The sequence below is a fragment of the Mercenaria mercenaria genome, chromosome 15 (assembly GCF_021730395.1).
Source record: "Mercenaria mercenaria strain notata chromosome 15, MADL_Memer_1, whole genome shotgun sequence".
Classification (NCBI taxonomy): domain Eukaryota; kingdom Metazoa; phylum Mollusca; class Bivalvia; order Venerida; family Veneridae; genus Mercenaria; species Mercenaria mercenaria.
The window spans coordinates 44183119-44203567 of record NC_069375.1 but is presented as its reverse complement, the minus strand read 5'-3'; the positions used below and the strand labels follow the sequence as shown (position 1 = coordinate 44203567).

The 20449-nt window shown below is 35.0% G+C and overlaps 1 protein-coding gene across 1 annotated transcript; it reads left to right on the top strand.

Moving 5' to 3' along the window:
- Positions 1-1827: 1827 nt before the first annotated feature.
- On the top strand, positions 1828-20198 carry LOC123552753 (signal transducer and activator of transcription 5A-like). The gene is made up of 18 exons (XM_053525135.1): positions 1828-1973; positions 2604-2693; positions 2855-2927; positions 3640-3764; positions 4277-4425; positions 5196-5357; positions 6223-6297; positions 6725-7052; positions 7714-7809; positions 8763-8907; positions 10065-10117; positions 11234-11331; positions 11752-11936; positions 13148-13351; positions 14470-14551; positions 16091-16152; positions 16599-17790; positions 18458-20198. Exons 2-18 carry the CDS (start codon positions 2622-2624, stop codon positions 18501-18503), a joined length of 3147 nt encoding a protein of 1048 aa, XP_053381110.1. The 5' UTR covers positions 1828-1973; positions 2604-2621; the 3' UTR covers positions 18504-20198.
- The last annotated feature ends 251 nt before the right edge of the window (positions 20199-20449 follow it).

The following is a 20449-nucleotide window of genomic DNA, read 5'->3' as shown; positions in this document are numbered from 1 at the left end:
ACCACACCGCTTGATGATGGACATTACAACACAGAGGGTTCATAGTTCTGAAGAATCTCTAAGTGGAACTCTTCACACCGGCATACATACAAAGACAAAGACACATATATCTAGACGAAAATCCCAAAACATTCAGACACCCGATTATGAGTTGCCTACAACATTTTCCGTTAAATGATATAACCAAATAAATACAATGCTCCAGATTACCCAATTTAATTGTGCATGCTTTCCAGATTTTCATTACGCAGCTGCGTATAAGGCAGTCACGCGCCTGAATGTTAATTTTTATATCATTTCTTTACCAAGACTCATATCAGTTTTGTTAACGGTATTTTTATTTTTCGTTTTGTTTTTTTAAACTTGGACAATCTTTCACAATATAATTCAACAGAATATACCTTTTGAATCACCAAAATGTTAGTTTTCAGTAAGATATATCGAGGTTCGTCAGAATCCCGAGACGAACTATAGGGAACCGCGGGCAAACTTTTGGTATGCGAGAATTTTTGCCGCAAATGTACATGTAATTGATGAATGTATATTTTAGACTTTTTAGCGTAGTATTTCTTTGGAAATCACAAAACAGTAAACTTATTTAAGAAATAATTTATAGCAAAACAGTGCTTTATCACTATACACGATGGGCGGTTATACGTCGAGCGTAATAATTTCACGAGGGCGCAGCTAAAAATTTGCTATAAATTATTTCTATTCTAATATGTTCTTCATTTAAAATATCAAATATGATGGAACTGTTTCTTCGCGCAAGCATGGCGCCAATAGTAGGTCTTTGTTTATTCACGCCAGGACCGGAAATGGTAATACGTCAACATATAATATCGTTGTGATTATTAAAGCATTGTTAGTCATTTTAGAATGTCGTATAATGCCTTACATGTATAAGATTTTTAGAATCATGGATGATAAAAGATTACGTTCACTTTCGTTAATGTTCTACAAGAAGTCTAGCTTGTCCTTTCAAATGAGCTCCGATAAAAGACCTGAAAAGTTCGAAATTTTAACTGAATGTATGTATACAAACTTCAGTATGAAGTGAGGAGTATAATTATGTACGAAACAGTCTCCGTTACATAATGTAACAAAATAGATATAATCCCTTAGATGAGCCATTATTAGGCGTAAAAAAAACATTGTTTGTTTCCGATATCCCGACTTATCCTAAATTTTTGGCCCGACCCTAAATGTTTTTATGGCCTTGGAAAATATGTTTTTCAACTTTTTAACAAAAAGTTGCAAAACTTTCTTTTTATGCTTTAAACATGCTCAGTGATGTTAGAAATCGACTTACTGATGCTCTAAAGGCATAACCCCCTTATTTGTATTCATTTTTGGACATAAAAATAATTTCATAAAAGTCTCCCTTAATAAAAAAAAATCGCAAACAAATTTTTTCCGACCTACCTACCCTTATTTTTTTGAGCATGTTGCCGGAAACAAAGATTTTTTTTAGGCCTTATTGTGTTTTCACTACGACGCTGCGTAAAGGCAGCAGCTACGCGCCTGCAGATCACACGGCTTTACGTATTACATGCACTCGTATTAAATTTAAAGATTAACCGACTTTACAACACGCAAAGTTAAATGATTTTGACATGTAGTAATTAAATCATTTAAGATACATGTACGTGCGCACGTATGTATGTATACATGTGTTAGCTACATTTGTCTTCCTAGAATTGGTCTAAAAATAACATCGGTAAAAGCCGAAGGCTTAGTTTTTGAAAAACTACTTATTTATAGTACAACTGGGAAACCAGAATGTATTGGATAAAATGATTGGTTTAAACCAAATATGCCACATTTTGATTGGACAATAATGTAAACACAAACACGTGACCTATGGAGTTACTATTGACTTAGTTTATCTATTTAAACCTTTTGAAAGATGTCCATTTAACTTCAAAGTATGTCAACGACTTCATTTAAAGTGCCCACTTGAGATTTAACGGGTAAGATACATTTTCATTTGAAGTATTTAACAGTGTAGTTGTATGTATTAATATACTGTATTTACATAACAGGGGCTGGAGTTAGGGCAAGGGGCTGGAGTTAGGGCAGTCCGCCCACATTCGCCTTGCAAAGTATACGTTAAACGTATTTTTTTCTACGCAAATACAAGTTAAGTGCACGAAAAGAATGACGGGTAGCGATCGATATTTCACTTTCTCTATGCATATTGGCAATTTTCTGTTCGTTTTCGCCAGCATGTGCTCTTTACAAGTATTATTTAAACCACTGAAGCATCATGAATGATGAATATTATCCTTCCTTCCCTCGTATATTATGCGCAGTATAGCCTTACTCATTGACTTATTTTATGATCTGATATTTTATAGTTGTCATCCCTCTGACGGAGACAGCAACAGTCAAATCCTGTGAACATCAATACATTTAATTATTGATGTCAACAGATCCTGTAAACATTTATTTTGACAATAATTTTAGAATACTGTCTTGCTCAGAAACAGTGAAGTATATTTCAATAACTAACTGAAGAACATGTAATATTTGCTTATCATTGGCACTCAAATTAAATATCACAGCTACTTCATTTAAAAGTACTTTTATATTAATTACAGATGTTTCGCAGCTGTTAAATGAACATGATGGAAGTAGACCAGACGTCGACGGTTGTTCTGGACATAAACAATGCTGTAGAGATTCAGAAGGTAAATATGACGTCTCTAAAGTTTCTTTTTTTATTGGTAAAACATACATGCAAATCTTTGTCATAATGATTAATGGAGTGTAAATTTGTATGGTAAGAGAATAAATGACGTTAAATGTTACATTAAGCCCAACATTAATCTCGTGTCAAAAATGATTTCAGAACCTCTCCGAAGCATTGGATCGACTGAGAAATAAAGTTATCTTATTTAAAAGTCAGAGGGAGGATGATTCAGGTAAATAATATCAACATTTATTTACTGGCTTTAGTTATATATAACATGTCGGCATTGATATACTAGCATTTGATATCAGTACTGATACCCTTGTGTAAGATGACAATGATAGATATGCTAGTATTAGATATCGGTATGGGTATACTAGTATTAGATATCGGTATGGATATACCACTATAAGGTGTTGTTACTGATACGTTAGGAATATATTCCGGTACTGATCGTGACTGGTATTAGATATCGATATTGATATACTTATATAAGATATCTGTACTGACACAGGAACTAGCTACCTATATTGATATATTAGTATTAGATATCGGTATTGATACACTGCTTTTAGATGTCCTTACTGATACACTAGTATAAGATATCGATATTGATATACTAGAATTAGATATCGGTATTGATACCCTGTTGTGAGATATCTGTGATTAAATATTAATATACTAGTATTAGATATCAGTTTTTTCATTAGTAGTGCCAGATTCGAAATACTGTCATCAGTTGCGAAACTGAAACAATTGTAACTCAAAAGAGTGCAGTATTGTTGTTAATAAGGGCCATTTTAATTTATGTGTTTATATAATGAAGTAAGTCTACTGAAGTACATTGTACGGTGACTGACATTTTACCAAGAAACAACATCAACAATTAGACTTAGGTAAAAACGTTCCACTGGATCTGCTTGACTAAAATGCCTGTCTTTCAGCATTTGCTGTACAGCTTAGAAGAAATGGAACAGGACCAGGCCTGCAACACTTACAGACTGGCATATTGGAAAAACAGATGGAGACTATAGCAAAACACTGGTTAGAATTTAAAGATCAGAACCAGGTGAATTAATGTTCTTGTACTCATTAGAAACTAATATCTGCCATCATTAACAAGGAGTCTCCGTGGCCGAATGGCTAAGGTTGTTGATTTCAAGTCACTTGCCCCTCACCGATGTGGATTCGAGCCTCACTTGGGGGTGTTGAAATCTTCATGTGAGGAAGCGATCCAGTTGGCTTACAGACGGTCGGTGGTTCTACCCAGGTGTCTGCTCATGATGGATTAATGAACGGAGGGGCACCTGGGGTCTCCCTCCATCATCACATATCACCTATAATTGTGTCGGTGCGACATTAAATACAAACAAATGTATAACAATCATTAACAGTTAACCTACAAAATCAAAACACTATTTTGTTTTTAATTTGCTATGCCAAAATTTGCATATTCAAAGTACCCACGGATATCATATATTATGGCAAGGATACAATTGTTTTATAAATATTTCTTGTTTTAATTTCAAAATCTGAGTAACTATGTTTTCGTGACTTTTGATGTGTTGATCTTTTTTTCAGCAAATAGCAAACATCTTCAAGAATGCTTACTGTACTATGGAAGGTTTGGTTAATTGTCTGACTGTGCAGATAGAAGAATGGCAGTCGCAATTTCAACTACATTATGCAAAACTAATGGCACAACCAGATCTGGACAAAATCGCACAATGGTAATTATTAGACAGAGAAATGCTTGTCAATCAAAAGTCAAAACCGAAGGACCGAGGGCTAGTAGTTTCGACTTGCGATTGACCGGCAATGCATTCAGTTAATACATGTATGTTATTATATGGTATCAGAAGTTATATATTTAAATATTTGACTTATACATGTATATATAATGTGTCAGTTGTTCACTAGTGAAACCGTTAGACAACTAAACAAAAAATGTTAGTAAGAAACGAGTTTGGTTTTTTGTAACACTTTGACAGTTAGTCTTAGGGCCGAATCATTCAGTTCTCGAGGCTTTTAATTCGTTTTGTTAAGACACTATAACTTAGAGCAACCTTCCACTTTAGGCTTTTAGGAGAGGCATTATTTCATGTACCAGTGGGTACTTGGGTACAACCACTGACATAATTTCAAGCAACATCGGGTATATTAGGAAGAACAACTGACATTATTTTAGGCTCCAGATATTTAAGATATTCCTTTATTTTATGCTGCTTAAAACATTTTTTTGTTTGTTTCGAAATCTGAAGCACTATATATTCGTCGCGCTTACTCTACCTAGGTTATAACACTATTGCAGCGGTAATAATAATTCATGAGTGTTCTTTCTAGCTGCCATAAACCCCTCGTGAATATTACCAAATCTACAGTTTCTGTGAACTTTCAGATTGATCTGTGTGAAAAGAAAATATCAGCATTTTGCTCTACAGATTGTACATTATCAGGTGTTTTACTGCAGAACCTCAGTTGTCTTTCTTCGTATCTTCAGGTGTGCCGAGGTTGGACAAATCATGCACAAGATTCTGCACGAAAGCTTTGAAAGTTGGGGGAAAATTTTACAAAATGTTCCTGTGGTTACTGAAGCAATGATGACAGAGTATGAAACGCAGAAATCAGCCTTCCGCAGTCTGATGACTTGCTTTATTCAGAGGTTTTGGTCTTTTTGTTGATATTTAATTTTTTTTAAGTAGTTACATGTAAACAGGGCGGCCAACCATATCGTACACACGTGGGAATGGCTCGATTCAGGTAAGTTTTGCTTATGTTTTTTTATTACTTGACTGATTTTGATAATATAAAAACGCATCGAAGACAGAAAAACGAGGGTTTTCCACGTTGTCAATACTTCGCCCTAATGTATTTTTTCAATGCCTAAATGTTTTGGCATCATGTATACTAGGATTTGGGCGAAGTGTTTTCAGAAAATGTTGCAGACGCTTTATGCCGCGGAAAGAACTCGTATTCTTTTCTTAGACGCTTTTTATGGTATGAAAATTCCTCAGGTAATAACAAAGACTTAAAATGCTACCTGAATCGAGTTATTTTTCCCAAATGTACGATACCTAAAATTCTCGTGGGTTGTAGGTCAACATCAATTTTCATTTCGCTGTGTAAAAATGAATTAATTGTATCAGAACTTTTCCTATCAGTGATGTAACTATCATGGTGTCGAATATAATGCAAGTCATAAGTGTACGTTTCTGCCAAGTAAGGTGAGGATAATAGTCTCAGTATAGGTACAAGCACAGCGTTTATTTCATTTTCGTTTATTTGCTGATAAGTGGATATAAAAAGGTTCGGATTTTTTAGCCTAAATATATACATTTTTGGTATTAATTAAGCGAGTACTGACAAATGTTTTCCCTTAGATCCACGCACAGTATTTTTCTCGACAGATTAGCTTACCCGTCTTGAATTCTCACAGCTACAAGCTTACCAGTTTCCAGCTCATCACATGTAGCCTTATGAGGCGTTTGTTAACGTTTCTATGTACATAATTATCTTTCTTGTTTCAGCACCTTTCTAGTCTCTGAGCAAGGAGATTTCTTTATAAAGACTTTGAAGAAATGTTTTCCAACATTTCGTCTTAGGTATGTGTGTACCAATTTCTTCTGCCAACTTGAAAGGTTCTACTGACATGTAAATAAGTAAAGATTGTAAAACAAATTCCAAATATACTAAAAATTACATTTATTGGGCATTGTTTTTTTTAATGGGACAGTGCTTTTTTATTCTTATATTTTTGAATGTAGCAAATATTGTAGGATTGATGCCAGAGAGTAAATTGCTGTAGATTCTTATTATTCAAGCCTTCACAGTGAATACGAGTATTGGACCTCAACTTTTATATTATTCTGTTGTATAGACCACCAATTCTTCAATCACCATTCCTATCATTTGTGCCATATTTTCCATACTTGTAATTGAAATTTATTGATAACTATTTCTTTAAGACAATTTTTTTCTGGAAAGGATATGTCATTTTATTAATAATTTAGACTGTTTGTGTCATTCCAGAATTTTAGCTGCAGATTTCTGTGAAAATTCGACAGAAGTCAGTGCTCACTTTGTGGCTGAATCTGACCTTAAACCATGTATCAATGGCGACGACCTAGACATTGAAACACTGAAGAGAAAAGAATTGAAAATAACTCTGGACAAAAAGCATAAATCTCTTAACAAACTAGAAATGTCAACACTAAAGGGAAAACAGAAAATGGAATGCTGTTTCGAAAATCTCCAGTTTGTTGATACATTTAAGAGAAAGCAGAAGAAAGACTCAAAAGTGCACGAAGAAAAATTCAGGGTTGTTTTCATAACCAGGATGGAGTCGAAAACATGTTGGGTAATTTTTATATAATGCCTTGTTAATGTTGGCGCTGATAAAATTCCGTAAATTTCACCAAAGGCAAATTAGTAGTCAGTACAAGGGGTTTTTTTTTGTGAAAAAAAATATTGGCCTTTGAAAATTACATATTTGAGTTTATATACATTTTAGCAGTATAACTTTAAAACATATGTAAAGATAACTGTTTCTATACTAAGTCTATAGTGCAGAGCGCTAGAAACATCACTCCGGCTGTTGGGGTTTTAGTCATCTTAACCGAAGATTCAGCGTGAGCTGTAGAGTATAGGTGGGTGATCTGGCATCCATCGTCAACCTTTATTCTTCAGTATGCTTGTTTTCTAGAGTACAGAATGTATTTTAATGGGTAGTTATTTTTATACATATATGTAGAATGTTTTGGCGGTCAGATTGGTTAAGAATCTCTAGAGTTGTGTCCCTTGATTAAGACAAATGTGTGAAAATAGACAATGTTGAAATAAACCTGATTTATATAGAGGGAATTTCAGTATAAGATCTAGGACACGGTCTTATAACCAACAAGTTCGGACCATGCAGTGTCCCGCGTGTTGCTACTTTAAGCTCAGGACAACTCTCTGTTTTTATACGTTACGACTTTGTGGTTAAAAAGGTCTGTAAAATGTTGTTTATTTGTTTGTAGACAATGTCGCTGCCATTGGTTGTAATAACGGCATCAAACCAGGACATTTCCAGTTTAGCCTCCATTATGTGGCAGTGTTTCTCTACAAAAAATGTTGTAAGTAAAAACATATTTATGTTTGCAATAAGCATTTATGACTACAGAAAGTTTGTTATTTCATTACCATGACGCATACATGTAGATAACCTATAACCATCTGCTTATTATTGTTAAATTGTTTGCTACACATTAAAGTTACACTACGTACATTTCAGATAATGACTTTAATGTGTACTGCAAAATTTTATTTTAATGACAACATCTGAGATTAAAGTCTCAGACGCTTAGTAAAACAATCCTACACATACACGTGGTTACCATTCGGAGAGTTGTAGACTTATGATCAGATTACAACAGTGTTGAAGGAAGTTTTTTAAAAACAGTGTTAAAACTGTCGTTTTAGATCTTTATAATATCAAACTTGATGCATTTATGCACTAAAATGTTGACATATTTTGGGTTAATGTTGACTAGATCGGGAGAATCTTGATCTGATGACCACATTGTTAACCGATCATGTTCAGAAAAAGTTCGACCACATTTGGGATATAGTATCAAATCCGGCAAGACACCACTTAAATGTACCAGACCAATCTCATTGTTGTCAAAATGACTTAACTTGAATGTTGAATTAACTACTCATTTAAAGGGGATCCGAGTATTTCAAAATGTTAGGCGGACTGTGGGATTTTAGTATGGATTTAAGCTTGTACAGGTTATACTATTCTCTTGCTGGCTTATTTTTGTACAGTAGTAAAAAGAAGGTTAACATGGTTAAGATGAATGTGTAGGTTGCTTCAGCATACATAATAAAATCTGTGAGAAGATCCTTTTGAAGCAGAGAATGCAACAAAGCAAAATAAGATCAGACTCTGTTTGATTGGGTAGTCCACCTGTATGCAAATTATAGAAATTTAAACTTTTTTTCAGGTATATATTTGAGCATATTAAAGAATCCTGTAGTCTTTTTATCAGAATGCTTTGACTCAATAAATAATTACACATTTCAGTTTTCCCTGGAAGAAGTAGTGCCAGCTGAGCTTCCGTGGTATTCTGTTGCAGAAATGCTTAAGAAAAAGATGTCTGTGATCTCTAAATCACATAGATCTAACTTAACTAAGGACAATATCACTCACCTGAAAAACAGAATGTTTGGTACGTACACATGTATTGTGTTTTCAGCAGTTAAAGTATTGCATATATACTGCCCATGTTTCAGCTGCTATAACTAAAATTAAACTTTAGAAAATAGATCTTTAAAGACAATCGGCTGTTTACATGCTTCCCATGCGCAGTGTCGTCGTTCTCTGGCTTTTACGGAAAATCGTGTGCGCGTTGAGCCATATGTACTTCCGAAGAATGCCGAATTGCCAAAACGTAATTACGAGAGTCATTCCGGGGCAAATGCCTAAATAAAATAACACCGTACGTTTCCTTTCTGAGAGATTTTTGGTATCCGGCCATGACAAGGTTGATGTATTAGAGTGCCTCATGATAAAAGAGGCATACCCAGTCATGGGATTATTTTAGTGTGTTTTAATTAACTATCCGCGGTCAATGAGTAGTAATAGTCTCCTCGTGTTATACTTGAAGACATCATTAAATTACAAATGTACTCTTAATTGCATGTATAATTTGTTTTCCAAGCATCTGTAGATGATTTGTTTTTGAATTGATACCATTATGATTAGGTATGGCAGCTTTATACTTGAAACGCAAAAGGAAATCGGATTGTCTGTCTTCTTTATCTTGCATTTAACATACTTCTAGAGGAGTCGCCGATATATGTTCCGGCTAGCGATAAAAATAAGTCTTATTACAAACAATAGACAATGCAGACATAAAACACTGTAGTTTATCTAGAAGCTTGGTCTCTATTAGTGAATATTCACTTGTTTTATTAAAGACTTTATCAGAATGTTCTGAAATTACAGCTGAAAATATTACTCATTTCCAGTCTGTAGTTTTTGTTTTATTCAGACCTCGAGTTATTAGTGAATGCCGGTCACGATATGTTAGTTGCTATAGTTGCCACTTGCTAGTTGCAACTTGCCAGCCCACTAAGGAAAAAGTGCTTATAAAATACATTTTGTATTTATTTTGGGTAAATAATTGCAAATAAAACCTTGGTTTGGTACAAAATGACAATGTCTGAAAATTTGTGACAGACAAAAAACATCTGTCTGTACGTAATATAGGATAAAAGCTGTATTTCCGCACTTCTCATTAACTTCAAATAATTGTAGAATTTTCCAAACACAAGATATTTTAATGAAATAAATTATAACTCATTGATATTTTTCTTACCACAGGCGTAGAAGACCAACCAGATGATACGCCTGTGTCTTTGACCCAGTTCTGTTGTGTAAGCTATACAATACTTTATGCTCTTTAAGTTTACAGAATTTAGCACGTACATATTTATTACGTTTTTGAAAAAAAGTCTGCGTAATGTTGACGTGATGAAGCTCTAACGTTGACGTCGTTTTAGGTATCGAACAAGAATTTACCGGACGCACACACGGACGGACGGACGGGCAGTGCGATTTTAATATACCCACCCTCGGGGGCATTAAAACGTTGATCGACTACATTTGTCTATTATTTGTTAAGAAAAAAGTATGTTTCAGCAGGAAAAGCAAACATGTGATAATTGTTTTATAATTATGCCTTTCCCCATACATAGAACTGATAAATTTCTCGGCATAGCCTCAATTTTTTTATTCGTTTATTAATTGTACATGAAAAGACACCCGTGTAATATCCTATTATGATGATCCTACAAAATTAATTTTAGTTATTGTTTGGTTCTCCTTTTCCGTATGAATATTTTTCGTTAACTTGCACAACACCTTTGATACTATTCAGCATGCTATAGACTGAACTAGAATAGTGATAAAATGCAGACTATATCGGTTCAAGGTCAAGGTATCACCGTGAGATAAGAAAGACAGTGGTTTGTGTTTGCACAGTTACTTTGAAACCACATAAAAAGATTTTCAGAAACCTTTATACAGTTGGTTAACTGTAAGCGTTTGTTCAAGGTAAAGTTCATTGGATGACGTCGAAGGTCAAAACCCTCCTTGTCTGCTTCATTTGTTTTTAAATCAAAGGAGTTTCAAATGATATGGCTACATTGTTGAGACAAAAAAAAACATATAGTATGCAGAATACATCTTTGAGCAATGTTGGTACACGGGCAAGGACGCATATAATTCAATCCTGGATACATTGTAACACTGTCTGACATTTTGACGGTCAGTCCCATTTTCAAACAAACACATATTTGGAGCAAAATGGTACTTACGAACTATGTCATGGTTTATTTCTATAATATTTTACAATTTACTGAAAGATGTTATGTATATTTATTCCAATCAGCTAACATGATTAAAATGACTTTAATTATCTGCAGAAATCATATCATGAAAACAGATTGAATTCGATCTTATGAAGTATACTTTAATATTTTATTGTACAGCTTGCCATGCCAGATGGTTCGACATTTTCGTTCTGGAAATGGTTCCTTGGTATTTGCAACCTGATAGAAGGCCATCTCGTCAAGTATTGGGATGACGGGTTAGTTGATATTCACTGACTTATCCCGGCAAAAAGTTATATGATTGAACATTTCAGATTTACAGAAAAACTAAGTTTGTTTTTGTAAGAGGTAACATGTATTTAGTGACTGTGTTTGTTTTAGAAGTTTAAGTTTAAAATCCTGGTTTTAATTTGAAACGGGGCCATGTAAAAATAGTTAGTTTTAAAAACCTGACTACTGTTATTCACCGTTCTTTTTTAGCGAACTTATGTAATGAAATTTTAATGACTGACAAAATGAATCGACAAAATCCAGTGTGTTTATATTGAGGGTATACATGTCCTGCTAAAACGAATTAATATAACTTTCAAAATCTGAAGTATGTCAATTGTCGGACCAAATAAATCGTGTCAAGTGATTTTGTATTTTCGTTAATGAAATTTGTTTGCTTCTTCTAGGTTGATCGTGGGATTTGTTAAAAAGGAAGATGCAGAGAAAATGCTTCTAAACTGTGACCGAAGTGGGACATTCATTCTAAGATTCTCAGACAAATTGCTTGATGACAGAGATGGGTATAAAAACGTGTTTGGTCACCTGACATCGTCAATCCTGTGTAAAAGAAATAAAGCAGCAGAAGAAACAGGTCAGCAGAGAATTTATATGTTTGTTGAGTGTTTGGATTTCTTTAGGGTAATATCAGGTCTTATCTATACTTCAGTGGTGCGCTCGTAGTTGAACCTGAGATTGATGAGGACGGGTAAGTGGTGAAGTTTTACATGGTGTGAACCATGACAGGCTCAAGTCTGCTGGGTTTATTTTCTTGATTGCGTTCTGTACAATGTACTTCTAAAGGATCTTCTTACAGATTTTATTAACCATCAAAACAACAGCCTTTAAATGCCGTGTGGCGGCTTTAAAATGTCGCCCTTTACTTGGACTGTTGTGTTGTTATAATATCCGGTTCTTTGGAATCCTGGTTACCCCTCACCGCTGTGTGTTCGAGCCCCACTCGGAGCGTTGAATTCTTCATGTTAGGAAGCCTTCTAGCTACCTTACGGAAGGTCGGTGGTTCTACACAGGTGCCCGCCCATGATGAAATAATGCACGGAGGGGCACCTGGGGTCTTCCTCCACCATCAAAGCTGGAAAGTCGCCATATGACCTATGATTTTGTCGACGCGACGTTAAACCGAACAAATTTGAATCGTGGAGTATACTGAGTTTCACAGGAATAGAATTCCGCTGATTAGTCAGTGCTATGGTGCGTGAGGGTGTTACAGAGTGAACTACCTCTCATGAACTGACTTAGACAATTACAATACTTGGTTGCGTTTTATGCTTTTATACGAATATTTACAATGAATGCAGTTTCTGACATATTATAATTGAGCCGTGCCATGGGAAAACCAACATAGTGGCTCTGCGACCAGCATGGATCTAGACCAGCCTGCGCATCCGCGCAGTCTGGTCAGGATTCATGCTGTTCGCTTTCAAAGCCTATTGCAATTAGAGAAACCGTTAGCGAACAGCATGGATCCTGACCAGACCGCGCGAATGCGCAGGCTGGTCTTGTATCCATGCTTGTCGCAAAGCCACTATATTGGTTTTCTCATGGCGCGGCTCATATGTTGGTGAGAAGAAATGAATATATAATTATCAAAACACTGCTTTGAAAATACACTCTATATAGTACTACTTAAACTACCTAGGACCAGGCTAAAAATATGTATGTTAATTTTGAGAGCAGAATATGTTTATGAATAAGAATAGTTTTATAAAGTTTCGTTTAGAGTATCTTTACTGCTTTTAAACATGTATATAATTAATCATAATTCCAACACTTCATGTTCATAAGGAAATAAAAGAAACATCTTTGGTCAACACGATATTGCGAAAGAAACGGTTATAGAGCATGTGAAGATAAAAGACTTCTCGAAGAAAGAGGATGGCCCACCAGAAAACTTGGCAGATATATTAAAGAAAGAACCGAAACCATTATATCGCTTCCTGTTTCCTAGTCTTAAGCCTAGAAAGGAGCTTTTTGACAAATACTGTACAGGTATAGTTTAAATACAAATTTGTAACATACTAGAATCAAAAAACATATGAGCCGTGCCATGAGAAAACCAACATAGTGGGTTTGCGACCAGCATGGATCCAGAACAGCCTGCGCATCCGCGCAGTCTGGTCAGGATCCATGCTGTTCGCTAATGGTTTCTTTAATTGCAGTAGGCTTTAAAAGCGAACAGCATGGATCCTGACCAGACTGCGCGGATGCGCAGGCTGGTCTGGATCCATGCTGGTCGCAAACCCACTATGTTGGTTTTCTCATGGCACGGCTCATATTTGTATTTGGACATTATGATCAATACATAGTGATGGATATATAATTGTACTATATGTTAACTAAACGACAGTTCCTTTTTCATGAAGAAAGTATTGTGGTTTGGATATAGCCCCACTTAACTTAAAATTTTGTTGAAGCTTAAATTTTTTATTTGAATTTATAAATACATATATATACAAATGTGGTTAGAAGACGAAACTTTATTTGACTTATGCAAGTCACGTGTAAGGTCACATCAGTGGTCGTAAAATTAAAAACAGTTTCCAGTCAATATCTGAAGAACGCATTAGCTTGCATTCGTTAAATTTCATACCATGATTTCCTGGTCTGAGATGGCCTTTTTTGTGGTCAGTTGTTTTTAATGACCTTGAGACTGTTATATTTAGAAATTCTGGTTAATGTTTTGATGCACTTTCACTCTGTCTGTTATTACTAACTCGATTTGATTCAAACGTTTGTCCAAGATAATCATTTGCATCGGGAATATCAGTCACTCCACCAGTGACTCTAGTTTTCTCAAATATGTCCTATTTCTCTATCGAGCATCGAAGTTGAACGCGCTGTCTCCCTGCAGCTCTTGTGTATAGTTTTTAGTTATCATTTGTTCAGTAAATGATCTCTGTTGACATTCAGGCAAAAGTTAACTTCATAGCTTACTTGAAACAGAAAATTTCACACCCAGTAACCTTTGATAGGCCATCATGAGTTAGCGGGGAGGGTATAAATAGGGGGTATATGTTCGGCACATAGCTCTTCCTTACACGTTTGCGTCTTAAGGTGTGTAAAATATAGTCCAATGTCATGATGAAATTATATGGGTTTTTTTACAGATAAAAGGGAAAGCTGTTTGGATGGATACAGGAATGCTTCTGATGTGGATATTGCAGCCGATGACATGGAACGAGATATGGCGTATGTTTTATTTCTTTCTTCACTCTTGTCAGACCTATACTAGCCAACACCCGCAAACACGTCTTTCAGCCTTGTGATCCGAAGTTCGAATCCTGGGCGAGATGTATATTTTCCGTGTTAACTGACTGAATACAGTGATTTTAAAACAATTCTATCTTCAAGTCATATTCATACCGAGTTCTCAGCTACTTATGGAAATTAGGTTGATATGGTTAGTTCCTGTTGCACTGGATAGGTTAACTAACTACGTACATTATTTGAAATCGAAGTAACGAATTTGAAAATTATTCCATTTAGAGATATCCAATATTCCATTTTATGATATCTTTAAATCATTTTAGGATATCACTTAGTATATTGAATGATATCATAATTTGAATTTAGTGATATCATTTAATGACAATGCATTCTGTCATGGCAAAAGACCAATCTGCAATGGCAAATACGTTTCTGTTATGACAAATGCAATCTTGTCATACATATTTACAAAAGAATTGTCATGATAAAAACCATGCTAACATCCAAACAGCTTAGTAATTATAACAAATCCTTTTTGTAAAGCGCGTATAAAATATGGGCTGAATTTGCTAAATACTGGCGTGGCAGAAAGAAACTGGCGGCTATTATTAAATACTCTTATATTTTAAGATAGCACAGAGCCGTGAATAGAAGTAGAACGGCATCCCAGTAATAACCTTAAAAGATAGATATTTACATTCATGTAGTATTTTGCTTATGGAAATATAGTCTTTTTTGTGAAATCGTATAATGTGGGGGTCTTTTTCGTTATGGGGAGTGTATCGCTACAACTGGCAAGTACAAAGGTCAAAAAATAGATTACCGCACTTCATGTGTAAGTTTGCAAAATATCTACAGAAGTTGCTAATTCAAATAATGGATGCCCAGGTACTGTTTGTGCATGTATAGCAATAAATAACGAGAAAACTGTCAGTACATTATATCGTTACCTGATTAAAATATTCAAAATTTACGTTTTCTCAAGTCATTTTCCTCGATATTTTCAAAAGCCGTTGTTTTAAATCACTACCTATCTAGAAGATGTAAGGTATATGTTTTTTAAAACAAAACACATTCTTTTGTGAGTCTACACCGTGTATTTATCTGGATCAATTTTCACATTCATGCAACGAAAGTATATAAAATGTAGCGAACTTCTTTCTTTGTACTATTGTTTGAAACCGCTTTACACCACAAAAGATGAAGGCATATGTTTTTTAACAAGCAGCTCTTATTACACTGAATTCACCCGAAGGTGTGGTTTCAACAAAAGCTTAGATGTCGTAAACTTTCACATGTAAATTTCATGTAAAGTCAGCAGCGTTCATCTTAGATATGAGGCACATTTATATTTGTTTCTCATACATGTATATTTATAGATTGGCATTTAAACAGAAAATAAATCTACCAAAACCCGCAACCAACAGACGTCTCAAGGCTTTAATTATTTATGTATTTCATATAGTAACATATACACCTTAAAAAAATTGAGACTTACGAATAGAATTGCTCGTATTTCAGAAACTTAGACCTCGGTAAACAAGTTGTAAGCTCTCCAAGTTCACAGGCTGATCAGAGCTCGGGTAATTACTTATTTGTCACCAGTATATGCCCAATTTCTAATTTACTGACAGTAATACAACAGGTTGCAAGTCAGTTTTCCAAACTCTTTATTAAATGTGTTTTATTGTATAATGTAAACAACTTTTTTATTAGAATATTCATACCTTATTATTGTTTAGCATTCTCTTAAAACATTGTATCTGATAGTCTGCAAGCAAAAAGAAAATGTATTTAGTCACCTGGTTAGAGGTAAATGCCACTTCAATAAAGTTTAGCCGTGTAAACAATTCATATTCTCAGATAGATATGTCCGATTGACCCCCATTGTTACTTTTTTAGCAAAATTAGATGAATTAAAATAAAGTAAACGTGTTTTTCTTTTCCTCGCAGTGCTGTTTTATTTATTTTTTTAGTTATTTGGAATCACGTGCTTATTCAAAATGATGACGTAGGTTGTTGTTTTCAGTTGCAGAAACCAGAACTGTTAAGAAACCGAGACGTAGTAAGGAAAGGCTTGAATCGGATGAAAAATCAAACCAGGAACAGACGGATTGTTTCTCAAGCGTTTCCATACAACAGGTCCCATTTAAACCCATGCAGAGTCCCTGTACTGAACAGAGACAAGGTCTCATTTCTGTGAGCCTTATATATGAAGATGGAAGTCCAGCTCAATCAGTTCCTGACTCTGCCCTCCAGGGGCACGTAACACATGAAGTGAATGGAGATTCGGTTGTACCAGATTCACTTGATAATGCAAGACTGCCAACAGTTCTGGAGGGTATGGAAATTTGCGAAACAACGTCACGTGGAAATCATATCAATTACCAGAATAACAGTTCTGAGAAGACTTTTGGAGAAGCTGTGCCATGTTACAATCGAGCTGGAGAAAATGGCCCAGTCTTAGATACCTCATTTTCAGAGACAACTTACAGCGTGGAAGGACACCCTGTAATCATGCATGCAAACAGTGCTGTAGTAGGAGGCGTTACTACTTCAAATAGAACATTAGATTTCTCAGTTAATGATGCAGATATGAATCTGGGCGATGTCATCTCATCTGTTGAAGAAGGAAGTTCAACAATGAATGAAATTGGTTGGTTGTTGAATGGAGGAGTTAGTGCCCAAGATGGAGGAATCAGTGAACTAGAGGTTGGCTCTGACATTCCAGCGGGCGAAGCAGTTGTACATGTAGATGGAACTATATTGCAAAATGTCAATACTCTTGTATTAACCGATGACGTCAGCATGTCACTAGGAGGTCAAATATTTGATCAATCAGTGTTGTTTCCTAATCAAAGTAATAGGGAAAACTGTCAAGAAGTTGGTAGTTGTGAGAATGATACAGGAGAGAAAAACGTCGGTCTTGAAAATCACAACCTACTGGACCCATTCATAATGAATCAAGAGATAGAGCCGGTATTATCGCTACCTACCCGAAATGAATTGAAGAAACTACTTACACCTGATGGTTTTAGAAAGATTCTTTTATTGATTAAGGAAGATATTAATGCAGTGCCTGCTACACCCACCAGTTACACTGGACAGAACATTGCTGACTCTGATGACATTGAGACAGATATGCCGTTTACTGCTGATACTGAGTTTGATGTAGCTGACATTGATAAACTCAACGAACAAGATAACAGCTTTGAAATTGGGTATGATTTTTTTTGAAAATTGAAAGACACTGAAATTACGGCAACATTTAAAACATTTCCGCTTTTAAAATGAGACTTTGCATATTGTCTGTATGAGTTGATATGTATGTTTTGAACAAATGATTGTTAAAGGTATATGCACAAACTGTTTTTGAGAGAAAACTGGAATAGGTAGATTGCAAAAACTAGTATAGGTAGATTGCGAAAACTGGTATAGGTAGATTGCGAAAACTGGTATACATGTAGATAGATTGCGAAAACTGTTATAGGTAAATTGCGAAAACTGATATTGTACTTGTGTTCCTTGTTGGGCTTTGTATGCAGTTTATCATTTTTTACCGTGATCAAAAGTAAATATCGGCTTCTTATAAGTAGTAAGGAAACACGGCTAAACTTAGTTGTTATACAATACTAGAATAAAAAATCTAAATTATTTAACATTTTATACAAAGCATTTTATGCATTTCTGAAATTCAAAAATCCCCAGCTCTAATATTTGACATTGTAATAAAAATTGATTCATGGTTTATATGAAAATTAATTGATAGTTTAACTTATAAAATTTCATTTTTTAACAGAAGTTTTGAGAATAAAAAATTGTCCAAATACGGTAAATGACAGAGCATTTTTCGAAAGTTTATAAATGTTTTCGTTCTTTATGTTTCAGCCTGCCAGATCTAGGAGACTTGGACGGAATTCTGAACGGCTTATAATTCGCTCGCTTGAACCCGTATGAATGTGAAAATCTATCTAGTATTTGATTCATTAATTCTCTTTTGGTGTTGTACGATCATTATTAAGATCATAATCGTTCGAAAGTGCTTCTGTTGTGGAATATGTAATGAGAATATTTGGTGATATCTTGAAACATGATAGTTACGAGTATAGGCGATATCTGTATTTTTTTTCACCAAAAATGCCTGTTATTATGTACAAAAAAGGAAAACAAATATTGTGTTGTATTTTTGTTGAACAATGTCGTAATACTCCAGATACTGTGAAAATTTATCAGATTCTGTCGCTTGAGTCGAGGTTACCTTTATCTTTATCTTTTGAGACGTTTTAATAAAGCATATTCAAATAGATATATTTGAGCCGTGCCATGAGAAAACCAACATAGTGGCTTTGCGACCAGCATGGATCCGCGCAGTCTGGTCAGGATCCATGCTGTTCGCTTTTAAAGCCTATTGGGATTGGAGAAACCGTTAGCGAACAGCATGGATCCTGACCAGACTGCGCGAATGCGCAGGCTGGTCTGGATCCATGCTGGTCGCAAAGCCACTATGTTGGTTTTCCCATGGCACGGCTCATTTATGGATTTTGGACGATAAATGCCCAACCGCTAGAAATAAGTTTGAAAATTAAACTGAGTATATTCATCAAATCTGTTACGCACAAAAGTGAGAGTTGCAGTCTCTAAAATTAAATGTTTTAAGGAATCTTCATATATTTATTTATTTACTTATTAAACCAGGACAATTTCGAGGACACGTACTAAATGCGACAAAGTTCTTCATTCATTCACTGCAGTGTCAGATAAAGTGGAAACATTTCAAGACAACAACTGTTAATAGATATTAAAAGGATAAAAACTCAGAAAAAAAACAGTTCAGGCGGGAATCGTTTATGCCTCCTTTAAGTGCATGTTAAAAGATTGGTGATGCAGCGGCAGAAGTGTATTGTACAGTTGAGTTGGCATCTTGGACATGATGAAATCCAAAACAGTTACGGATCAGTTTATCATGAAGCTTTTGTATCAACAATACATGATAAAAACTTACAAAATTATAAATCACATCAGTATAAAGTCTTTCTTTATACAAAGCATAATAACAGCAAACATATGTAATATAAATCATATCATTATAAAGCTTTTGATGCTATTTGAGTGACTAATATGCATTCATTTAATCATTTTCAAAAAAAGTCCTCGTCTTGACTAACTTGATTACGCAACACTTTCTTTGGCTTCTAACATGGTTATTGTTGTCTTTGCCTTTATATATACAAACATAACGTGATAGTTGCAAATCATACAAATATGAAGCTTTTTATAACATCTAACACTCTAAACACAAATCGCAGCATATAGCTTTTTAAGCAAAACATGATCACATCAAAAGATAACAGGTCAGGGTAGATTTCTCGGAAGCCACCGCCCCAAAGCCACGTATTTGCAAGGTAGGCCCACAACTGAAAGAAACTGTATTGGAAAAATATTACAGACGGGTTGCTTCAAAAATCTAACTCATATCTACGCCAAGCTTTATTTAAATAAACGAAAAGGTACAGCGATTCTTAGTTTATGCTGTGTTTGATGAGTTATTTAATTGAATTCATCGTTTAGGATCAGTATGTTGAACGTGTTGATTCGAGAAGATAGAAATTAAATTGTTCCCAAAACTAAATTTGTTGTTCTTACACTTGTTTGGGTTACATTTATATTTAACCTCCAAAGTTACACTGTAATTTAAGTATAACAATATATATGAGTCTTCCGTTCCCGAATGAATAAAGTCACTTGGCCCATCTGTGGGTTCGAAACCTCTCTTTGGGTGTAGATTTTTTCTTCGTATAGAAAAACCATTCAGCTGGTTTGCGGAAGGTCGGTTGTTCTACACAGGTACCTGCCCGTGCCTGAAATAATGCTCGAAGCGGC

Coding starts and splice junctions, on each gene's coding strand:
- LOC123552753 (XM_053525135.1), top strand. CDS start 2,622: ATGAACATGATGGAAGTAGACCAGACGTCGACGGTTGTTCTGGACATA. Junction 13,352..14,469: donor TTTTGACAAATACTGTACAG/GTATAGTTTAAA, acceptor GTTTTTTTACAG/ATAAAAGGGAAAGCTGTTTG. Junction 14,552..16,090: donor GACATGGAACGAGATATGGC/GTATGTTTTATT, acceptor CTCGTATTTCAG/AAACTTAGACCTCGGTAAAC.